Source organism: Osmerus eperlanus, chromosome 21 (assembly GCF_963692335.1).
Source record: "Osmerus eperlanus chromosome 21, fOsmEpe2.1, whole genome shotgun sequence".
Lineage (NCBI taxonomy): Eukaryota > Metazoa > Chordata > Actinopteri > Osmeriformes > Osmeridae > Osmerus > Osmerus eperlanus.
Window position 1 is genome coordinate 7,244,961 of NC_085038.1, and position 11,035 is coordinate 7,255,995.

At 49.9% G+C, this 11,035-nt stretch overlaps 1 protein-coding gene across 2 annotated transcripts; it reads left to right on the forward strand.

The window, feature by feature from the left end:
* The first annotated feature begins 16 nt into the window (after positions 1-16).
* On the forward strand, positions 17-11,032 carry gas6 (growth arrest-specific 6). Of its 2 annotated transcripts, none has more exons than XM_062446797.1 (15): positions 17-515; positions 696-856; positions 2,870-2,894; positions 3,031-3,093; positions 4,537-4,659; positions 5,488-5,607; positions 5,824-5,946; positions 6,989-7,110; positions 7,362-7,480; positions 8,129-8,318; positions 8,593-8,757; positions 8,919-9,087; positions 9,180-9,319; positions 9,428-9,629; positions 9,761-11,032. In XM_062446797.1, exons 1-15 carry the CDS (start codon positions 440-442, stop codon positions 9,910-9,912), a joined length of 1,950 nt encoding a protein of 649 aa, XP_062302781.1. In that variant the 5' UTR covers positions 17-439; the 3' UTR covers positions 9,913-11,032. The 2 variants fall into 2 exon arrangements, with proteins under 2 accessions (XP_062302781.1, XP_062302780.1); XM_062446796.1 differs by having other exon boundaries at positions 18-515; positions 9,177-9,319.
* Positions 11,033-11,035: the final 3 nt, after the last annotated feature.

Consider the following 11,035-nt stretch of genomic DNA (forward strand, 5'->3'; position numbering starts at 1 on the left):
GGTTAACTAATGTTGGTTGAATCACTGCACTGCCTGTGCCTATCACCTGGAGGCATAGAGGCTCCGTCTGCATCGACACACTCCTGCGTGCATCCGACGTAGCTCGCTGGACTAACTTTTCTGGAGCAACTCCCCCTCGAATGTGTAGTTTGTGTGGTCTTTGTCCGCAGTTCGGACTGCTAGAGGGTAAGGCGATGGGGACAAGGTAGCTGCTAGCTAGCTCGTGTGAAGGTCGGATTGCACACTGCAATATCGGATGTTCTAATGGTGTGAGGGGAGCTAGCTAGTTTAATAGGGTTGAACAAGAGAAACGCTGAGTTGGATGTAGCAACTGCATACTCCCTCGTTACGAACAGACTGCTCGAGTGCCTGATTTGCTACATTGAGCGGAGAGAACAGGACGAGAGAAACTTTCCCCAGGCTTGACGCAGAAGCAAACATGCCGATGACCCTGACAGAGTTCCTTGCGTCGGGATCCTTTATAATCCTGCTGCTCGCCTCCTGGTCCAACAGCTGTGAGTATACAAGCATGTAATCTCAAACACATTTGTGTCTTTTATGCGATTTATGCATTATTTGGCAACCTTAGAGTCCACTAGGAAATATATTATGTTTCTTTCAATGCACATACTATGTTGGATCCTAGATTGTTCTTTTTCAGTTCTTTTAGTTGATAAAGAGTGATTACTTTGCAGTTTCCTTGTCTCCGGAAGAGGCCAACCAATTCCTCAGGAGACACAGGCGAGCTTATCAAGTTTTCGAGGAGACGAAGCAAGGACACCTGGAGAGAGAGTGTGTGGAGGAGAGGTGTAGCAAGGAGGAGGCGAGGGAAGTGTTTGAGAACGACCCTGAAACAGTAAGTGCAGTGCAGGCGAAGGCTCTGCTTCCTGGGGATGTATGATGAATTCTCAAACGCAGCGAAATGAGCACATTCATGCACCTGCGATGCATCAGCATTGCCTGCAACTTGTTTACACGTTGACCTTAAGAGCTAGGATGAATTACTGGTGTCCTAATGAGTCAGTGTCGAGTTTTCATGCTCTAATAAATCTATTAATGCTCTCAGCCCCATAGCCCATGTTACTGTATGTGTGTTATGTGTGTCTGTGTCAACGCCAGTGTGTGTGCGTGTTTTAAGTTAAGGTACACTCATCCATCCCACCCACCTTGCTCGTCACTTTCAGTAGCTTAACCGTCTACTCTTGGATCATGACAAGCCTGTCTCTCTCTGGTAGCCCCCATACTGCCTAGGACGTTGAGCCTGTCTGGAGCCTATGTGTGATTATGTAAATGAGATGCACCCCTGTAGGATAGGAGACTTGATGAATATGTGAATTATTGATGCTGCATGGTTGTGATTTCGGTAATGAATGAGGTGTCCATTGTTTGAAATTGGCTTCTCTGGGACGCTCTATTTGTAAATAGATAAGGTCCAGGTCTGCTCACAAATATTCCAGATTATGACTAACACCATTTGAATATGTTGATCAGCATTCCACATAGCCTACTGAATATGTAAACAAGCTTCTAAATCCATTTTAAGATGGAGATTATCAATGAGCACGCAATGTGTTTGGCTGTGTCTTTGGTTTTTGCTTCAGTTACCATGCTGTGTGCATGATTGTCGATAATGTGTCATGTGGATCTGAGCCATGTGGATGAATGGATCACTAAGCAGACTTGTGACGTAGGCCAGATGCTCAACCCTTATGTGTTTGTTTTTCAGGCTTTAAGTGGTGATGAAATTCATCCATAGAGAAAACAGCCGGAGTATTTGGAGTTATAGGTTTCGGATCTAAGATAGAGGTTAAGATGGGTTTAGGGGAAAGGGGTGAGGCGGGGTAAATGTTGGCGAGAGAGTGTGTGTGGAGAGTGGATGTGTGTGTGTGTGTGTGGGCAGAGTCGGCAGGAGAGGAGGTTTTGAGCGTGCCGGTACCTCGTGTAGCCCGGCTCAGTCGTGTCACGCAACTGCAGTCTCGTTTAAAGATGCATTATTCATTCCAAACGTGCCTATCTCTGACTCTGCAGTTTTCCTCTGCTGCAGTTCCCTTATTCTGCAGAGAAAGACCGGGGGGGGGGGGGGGGTTGTGGAAGTGGAGTTCCCCCTGGCAACCCTGCAGTTTTAAATTTTTGGGCTCCTGGTAGAATCATCTCTCTGTTTCTACAGACTGTGGGAGGTAGTTAGTGGACTGCCCACTGCTGTGGGTTCTAGAACTAGGTTCCACCATCCGGAAGGATTCTGTACATTCACCTAATTCCATTCCAATCCCAGAGAAGCACTTCCCAGTGCAGCAAATCTTCGACGTGGGAAAAGTCAGAGCCTAATTGTTCCTCCCTTCTAAATTTAGATTCCACAGGAACAGGCAGTAACCTACTTGTCAAGCAGTCAGCAGAGGTTAGAAATGAAACTTGGCAAATGTAGAGATTTGTGGGTGGGGCACCAGGTTTGTGGTGCCCCACCCTTCTCTCACCAGATTGAGAGATGCACAGTGGAGATGCTTCCAAAACGTGACTGCTATCTGACTGTTCCGAGACAGAAAGCCTAGACAAGGAGCCAGCAGCTGATTCATTGGTTGAAGATTCCCTAAGGAATGCCAGCATCAGTGTTGGCCTATCTGGACCACGGTCATTACTTATGCAGGAAAAGTGAACTGAATCCAACTTTGTGATAAGATCTTAGCACCAGCTGTGACCCAGTGCTGCTGCATCAGTTGAAGTTGGTAATTGCTCAGGGCTTTGTTAGTGGAACCTGGTTTATAGACTGACTGTTTATAGACTGACTGCAGTTAGGTACAGAAGTATGTGGACTTGTAATGCAAACCTCAATTGACTAACTTTTAATCTCTCCTTCTCCATTTGATTCAAACAGGATTACTTCTATCCAAAATACCAAGGTATGTTTGCTTTCAGGTTTGTAGCTACTGGTACTCTATGTTTCAGATTGCGTTCGTTGTCAGAGTCTCTGCTTGTTGGTCAGGTGGCAGTGTGAAGATGTGTTCTTGAAGATCTGTCTTCTGTCTGTCTGTCCAGCGTGTGTGGAGAAGTTTGGAGACTCTGAGAAGAAGAAGCAGGACTTGATCACCTGTGTTCACAGTAAGTTTCCCCACCCCCCCCTCTTCCCCCTCCCCCACACCCCGCCCCTCCTGTGTCAGACACACACACAGCCATTGACGCACCTCCATAATCTCTCTCATCATCTCTCTTTCACGCAAGCTATCCCTCCCTCCATCTCTTCTCTCATTCACGCTCTCTCTCTGGAGTATTATTAGCTCTGGTGAGGAGCACCAGTGTGTGTGTGTGTGTGTGTGTGCTGCAGGGCTGCACTGCAGTAGTCCACCTCACACACCCTGCAGGAAAACTCACCCCAAATGTCACTTCTGCGTTCCCAGGGAGGGAGAACCCCGAGAGAGCGGACAGGTAGCACGTTAGGTTGGTCGTCCGTCTCGGTCAGTCTGTAAGACGCAGGTGTCGATAAGAGTGACGCCGCAAAATGTCTTGTGCGTGAGAAGGCGAGCTAGAGTAACTGCCTTTGCTGGGAGCGTGAGAGTAACTGCAGTGTTCAGCTAGCGTGGGGGGGTGGGGGACGACACACCCCCTTTGCCGTCACACATTTCGTGACTGCAGCAGTCTTTAATGAAAACTGAGGGGAGAGCAGTGACGTGGGAGAATCAGGACGTGAACGAGCGGACCAGACCGGCTTTTAGTTTCTGCAGCATCAGGCTGCCAGGGAAAAAGAGGAGTACGCATGGGCATGCTACCCCCTGATTGGCTGAGGAAACCCGAGTCATGAAGAAGCCCAGGGAGTTGCTATGAGTCAGCTGCAGCATCGGTGACTCTTTCTGCTTTACCCTTCTCCTGTCTCTGTCTGTCTCTCTCTCTCGCTCTCTCTCTCTCTCCTTCTGTCTGTCTGTCTCTCTCTTTCCTTCTGTCTCTCTCCTTCTGTCTCTCCTTCTCTCCCTCTCTCTCCATTTGCACTCTTTCCCACTTCCCCTCCCACACTGACTACTTCTTTTCCTTACCTCCTGTGGTTACATTTCTCCCCCCCCCCTCTCTTTCCATCCCTTCATTTGCTCACCCTGTCTCACTGCCTCATGTCCTGCCTCCACACTTTCTCCCCTGACATGCCCAGACTTGTCCAGTAGTTTAAACCTCTGTGTGTGTGTGCCATGTCAGCACATCCACACAGCAGCAGTCCCACCCTACAGAGCAGAGAGCGACTGCAGGGAAGACTACTTAAGTGTATCTGTGTGTGTACAGGGGAGGGGGAGGGCTTGAAGACCGGAATGAGTTAGAGAGTAAGTACATTATGCTAATAGAAAGACAGGGGGAATGGAGAAGTGAGAGGTGTCTGATGTTCGGGCCAGTCCAGTGTGATGGAGATTGATGAAAGCTTACGCAGCATTCCTATTTATATGATCAAGTCTAACTCCCTCAATACACACGCAAGGCATGACAATGTGATATGATCGCTAATGTGGTTTCTCTTGACTAACCTTGGTTTTTCCTCCCTCGCTCCCTCTCATCTCTGTCTGTCAGACATTCCAGACCAGTGCTCCCCCTCTCCCTGTAACCCCAGAGGTACGGTGCGCTGCGAGGACAAAAAGGGCGACTTCCTCTGTCACTGCTTCACAGGGTGGACTGGAGCAAGGTGTGAGATAGGTACTGTGTCATTCCCAGGAAACATTACCCCTTAGCCACACAGAGACAAACTGCACACACGCCATGGATGGTTTCTGTATGGCATCAGCATCCAGTAGGCTCCCTCAGGAGTAGAAGACAGTGTGTGACCATTGGGCCTGATTGTGTTCTCTCTCTCTCTCTCTCTCTCTCTCTCTCTCTCTCTCTCTCTCTCTCTCTCTCTCTCTCTCTCTCTCTCTCTCTCTCTCTCTCTCTCTCTCTCTCTCTCTCTCGCTCTCTCGCTCTCTCTCTCTCTCGCTCTCTCGCTCTCTCTCTCTGACCTTGTGCAGTCACTGAGCCTGCCAGTCTACTCTCTCCCCTTCCGGTACACACATACAAACAGACCACCTAGCACCTATTTCCCCTGCCTGAGAACTACTCATCTATAAAAGGGCTGAGCTAGGGCAGACATGCCCCAGGGAAGTTGGAACCCTAATGTCAAGGGGCCTTTGTGGTCCCAGGGTGCGGAGCGGGAAGCCTGCGTGTCACGTGCGCGCGAGGAGAGATGCATGATTGTGAAGGTCAGAGCTAGCTACAGTATCTGCAGGAGCCCTGACACACTGGTCAGAGCAGAGAGAGTGAGAGGGAGCGAGAGAGAGAGACTATCAGACTGCCATCCCTCACATTTCCACTGTGACTCATCCTAGTGGCTAACTAACTGTACAGACCACACACACAACAGGGTCTCCTAAGAATGCCTCTCTCCTGACATTATACTGAGCTGAGTTTGAAATCCGATCTTTTTCCACACGTCGGCGTGTTGCCTTTTATTGTTTCTCATGTTAATGTGAGCGTGTGTTTGATTGGCAGATGTGGATGAGTGCGGCAAGAGGAACGGAGGGTGTGACCACGGCTGTAACAACACCTTGGGAAGCTACCGCTGCTCCTGTCACCATGGTTACACGCTGGTGGGACGCCACATGTGCAATGGTAAAAAAAAAAAAAACAACCTAGCCCACTTCACCCTGCTCTACATACTGTATGTGAAGAACTTTGTCTGGTTGATACTCTGTGTGGGTGGTCAGTTTCAAGTGTATTTGCCATTTAGAACAAGTACAGGTACATTAACTCGTATTAACTGTTTACTAGTGGTCCAACTCAAGTCCTTTATGGTTCTACATCTTAATTTCTGTGTGTGTGTTGCAGATGTGGATGAGTGTCATGACCCAGGTGTGTGTGGAACAGCGCGGTGTGTGAACGAGGAGGGCACCTACGACTGTCTGTGTGAGACAGGCTACGTCTACGACAATCAGACCAAGAGCTGCCTAGGTAAGTTCTCACACACAAAGACTCAAATCGCAAAGATGAAGAAGCAAGCAAGTACATGGCAGTATCATAAACTGGCACACAACGGTGTCAGTTGATACACTTTATACACACACACACACACACACACCCACACACACAGTTCCAGGCTGAATGTGGGCTGGTGAGGGTGCAGCTGTGTTGTTGAGGCAGGAATGTCTCGGACTCCTGAGGGAACAGTCCTGGGAGGAAGTGGGTGACAGGTCAGACCATCAGAGGGAGACTGATACATGTTTGAGGCTATTAGGAATGTTTTGGAAGAATTGTCTTCCCAGCAAAACATTCAGCCGATTCAGTTTCAACTCACTTAAAAACATGACTTATTGAGCTACACTCCAGTTTTTGTTTTCTTATCTTCCTAATAAGTGGCTCTATCTCTTGAGCCGTGTTAAGGAAAAGGAGTTGTTTGCAATCTGCACCGTGCTAAATATCAACAAGGAAATTGCTCAAGATCATGGGCAGACAGCTGCATGAATCTCGTGCCAAAGAATGCACGCCATCTCTGTATTTACAGACAAAACATTCACAGCCTTTCAAAAACACTGAGACAGGTCCATCAACACGTCATGGCTGCTGCCAAACTGTGATGTGTCGTTTCAAAAATGTAATTGGGCTTAATCCTTATCTTTTATTTGGGAAAACAAGTTTATTCCTGTCTGTTTTCCTGAAAGACTAGAGAGAATGGGGTCAGGGGTGGTTATAGGAGGATAAAAGTAAGCCAGAAGCGGTGCCTGTTTCAAAATTAACATTCATTGGACCCTATCATGTGCGACCTCTGCATGACCTTTGAAGGGAATTGGGGGTTGGGAGATGGGCACATCAGACAAATGTTTGGGCCGTTCTGCAGAAATGTTGAAACTGAGTTGGTGCTGTTGGATCAGTTTGTTCCCATGTTTGGTTATCTGAGCTTGAGTTACGGCCTGATGGAACTTCAATGAACTCGAACCCCCTACTCCCAGTCTGTTTATCTGTTCTTCTCGCACTCTTTCTCTCCCCCTCCCATCAGATGTGGACGAGTGTTTGGAAGGCGTTTGCGCGGAGGAGTGTGTGAACACACCGGGAAGCTTTCGGTGTTTCTGCGACGGTCGCCAGGGGAAAAAGCTGGGTAGAGATCTCAGGAGCTGCCAGGTACGACTCTCAAACACCCAGTCCACCCACACCGTGACACCTCCAGAAACCTCCAACTCGGAGGAGTTTTCACTCAGGCCAAGCACCGAAGCACGGAGCCACAGAGGTCACTTCTCTTTCTCTTTGTGGAATTTCCCCTCAGGGATCAAAAAAGGTTCTATGTAATCGAAACTCGTCACATTTTGTCTCCTGTCCATCCTTACCCCTCCTCTCCCCTCCTCTCCCCCTCCCCTCCGTGTCCTCCTCCCCAGGCCATCGCCCCCTGCATGTCCCAGATGATGAGCAGGAACCCACGCTCTCTCTACCTGGGCCGCATGTTCAGCGGCGTGCCCGTGGTCAGGCTGCGCTTCCGCAGGAGGGTCCCCACCGGGTAAGACCCGCCCTCCCCCTTCCCAGGCCGTCTGAGACGCTGAATCATTCCACTCCGGAGTAGCGTTAGGGCTAGCTTCGTCCAGGAGAAGAGAAGCTGGGTAGGCTACGGCTGTTTAGCTGTGGGGTATCTCATAGTTTCAGGCAGGATAAGTCTCCACTGTCCTGGGTTTTCCAATGTGCACTTGCCAAGTCAACTAGTGGTGGAGTTCAGGCGGGGTGAGACCTTTTCATTTTAGTAGCGGGACTCCCCTGAGATTTCAAATACTGGTAAATAAAAGACCTGGTGAGATGCCAGCCAGGGAGACATCATTTACAGTGGTGTGCTCTGCCAAAATAAAGATACCCAAGAGTTCCTGACATTAGGCCTCCCAAAAAACTCAATACTGAAAAGGATCAGTGTCTTTACAGATGCCAGGAAGGAAGGAAAGATGGAATGAAGGAAGGATCTGATGACAGTTGGAACATGGCCACTGTATTTAGTGGTCAGTTACTGGTGGTGGATTGGACGTGATCAATGGGAGGAAGTTTATGTTCTGAAACATAATGGGATCACTTCACCTTTCGTTCTCTTGGTCTCTGTCTCTCACTCTCTCTGTCTCTCTCTCTGTCTCTCTCTCTCACTCTTATCTCTCTCTCTGTCCTGCAGGTTCTCAGCCGAATTTGACTTCCGGACCTTCGATCCGGAGGGGGTCATCTTCTTCGCCGGGGGTCACCTGAACAGTTCCTGGATCGTCCTGGCGATACATGATGGGAAGCTGGAGCTGCAGCTGAAGTACGGGCTGGTGAGCCGCGTGACGAGCAGCGGTCCCACGGTCAACGACGGCCAGTGGAGAAAGGTCAGGGGTCACACTGACACACTGACACACAGGCACGTTCTGCTCTGGGGGATTCATTAACGCTCTATAAAATCACAGCCTTCCTGCTTCTGAGAAAACGACCGATCGGACATAAACGGATTGGTTTCAGCCTTCCGAAGGACCACCCATCCTGTTATGTTCGATCAGATACGACTTCCAGAAAGCAAGGGAAAGGCTTGCTTCCGCCAGTGTTCCCTCCGCGCAGCAGGTCCTCCTCCTTTCTGATCGCCCTGTTTCCCGATGGGTCCCCCAGATCTCTGTGGAGGAGCAAGGGCGGAGCCTGGTGATCAAGATCGACCGGGAGGCGGTGATGAAGATCGCGGTGAACGGAGACCTGTTCACGCTGAAGAAAGGCATGCACGAGCTCAACCTGACCGTAGGGGGCGTCCCCTTCAAAGAGGACGGACTCGTCAACCAGGTGCGACCTCGCCCGCTTAACGTGTGTGTCCGTCCTCTGCCATAAGTCAAACTCCACACACACATTCACAATGTACAACAGTGTGCATATGTGGTCAACAGCTGTACGTGTATGCATGCGTATGTGGAATAAACCTGCACGCGTGTGTGTGTGTGTCGCAGGTGAACCCTCGCCTGGACGGCTGCATGAAAGACTGGCGCTGGCTGACCGGAGAAGACACGTCCATCCAGGAGACCATCAGCTCTAACGACAACATGCAGTGTTTCAGCAGAGAGGACCCCGGGGCCTACTTCCCTGGGAGCGGCTTCGCCCTCTACAACGTCAGCTATGGTGTGTGAGTGGTGTGGTGTGTGTGAGTGGGGTGGGGGGTCTCTATCCAGCGCTGGCTAACTGTTCTATCTGTTCCTCTGCTCACCCAGCAGAGACTCAGACCTTGAGTGTCCAGTTGACCCTACGGCCCGCCTGCAGCATAGGGGTGCTGTTTGCTCTCGTTCACCAAGACAGTGTCCCCCTCTCTATCTCTCTGTCCGATTATCACCAGGGGTTGGACGAGTGGCGGGAGGTGAGTTCTCAACCTCCTGGGTGTGTGTGTGTGTGCGTGTGTGTGTGTTTCCTTCGTGAATACGCCTGGGAAGGTGACCTGTGTTGTGTTTTGCCGGGCCGTCTGCAGTTTGTTCTGGTGACGGTGGGTGATGTCATCGTGGCTAGCGCGCCGGCCTTCCTGTGTGACGGCGAGAGTCATGTGATCAACGTCACAGTCGCGGGGAACCTGACCTTGCTGGAGGTCGACGGCCAATCGGGTCGCAGCGAACAAGGCCAGGAACCTGTTGACCTCCAATTACCGTCCAGCACCTTTATAGGAGGCCTCCCAGGTGAGTGGGCACACACACATACACACACACACATAGCTATTTAACTGAAGAGTTATATACACACACTTATTACATATCACTTCCTTCCTTGAACTTAGATGTAACCTGCGACCTTTGCCCTCTTCCCTCAGACGTCCCGCTGGTGTCCACCCTGGTGTCGGCTTTCTTCAGCGGCTGCATGGAAGTGACGGTGAACGGGCGGGCGCTGGACCTGGACGAGGCCTCCCACAAGCACAACGACATCCGCTCTCACTCCTGCCCCCTGCTGGGGAACAACTTGTGACCCCGCTCCCCCAGGGTAGACCGCGACGGGGCGCCGCGGTCCACTAGAACCCACAGGGCCTTATCCTGAGCGAGCGCCACACACACCCCAGCCCCCAGACTAGCTGAACTGAACCCCCCTCTCCCCAAAGAAGCCAAGCCGGGATGATGGGGGGGGGTGGCTGGGTATGTAGGTGGGTGGGTGGAAGGGTGGGTGCTGGGAATCCGGTAGATAGGTAAAGTAGGCGCAAGGTGCTCTCCTGTTAGTAAACCTTGCACTCTGTTGCAGATAGAAATGGAATTTGCCCATCGTTCAGTGCACTACTATACTCCAAGCCTACCTGCAACCTTGATCCTCATTGTGCCTACAAATGACAACCAAAGCCTTCTCCATCGATCCCTTCAAAACTCTCCCAGAAGCCTCTCTTGTTACCCACACAGCCACACCCCTATCCACCCCTATCCACCCCCCCCCCACCACACCTCTGACCCCCCCTCCCCCAATAAACACCTTCACAGATACAGAATATTTAGTACATACTTTTAACCAATCAGACATGTATTTTTGGAACTGGGAATCACAAAAGCAAGATATCACAACAGCACATAGGGCAGAGAGGGTCCAAGCACTGCAACACACCACCACACCACACAAGCTACTGACAGAGAGGTACAGAGAGAGAGAGAGAGAGAGAGAGAGAGAGAGAGAGAGAGAGAGGAAGGATTGCGCTGTAATATACGATGTGTGTAAATATTACGTGACTGTACAATGCTTTTTAGAAAACGAAACCCTACCTGAAAGTCGACATCGTTTCATTCAATCAGAGGGTTCGAATACGTTCGAGAAATCGTTATCTTGCAGAAAGCCAATCAAGGGCTCCAGTATTATATTATCTCTTCCGTTTATTGTATTCTTTGGTTTAATAATGAATGCATTTTGGAATGTAGAGGTTGTATTTGTGTTGTTTTTTTGTAATCTTTTATGTTGTATATTGAACTTTTGTGTTGTGTATTTTTTATTATTTCCCACTTGTATCGCCCGTCTACTGTATGGCGCATACAGAGGTCCACCTCGGAGTTTGAACTTCTCTCTTCAGTCAAAAATGATTTGCAGACAAATAAAGATGAATCTATAAAAGGTACTC

Bases quoted from the DNA above. Each gene is read 5' to 3' on its own strand.
- gas6 (XM_062446796.1), top strand. From the start codon at position 440: ATGCCGATGACCCTGACAGAGTTCCTTGCGTCGGGATCCTTTATAATC. The intron at 4,660-5,487 runs GTACTGTGTCAT...TTTGATTGGCAG, and splicing joins TGGAGCAAGGTGTGAGATAG to ATGTGGATGAGTGCGGCAAG. The intron at 7,481-8,128 runs GTAAGACCCGCC...TCTGTCCTGCAG, and splicing joins CGCAGGAGGGTCCCCACCGG to GTTCTCAGCCGAATTTGACT.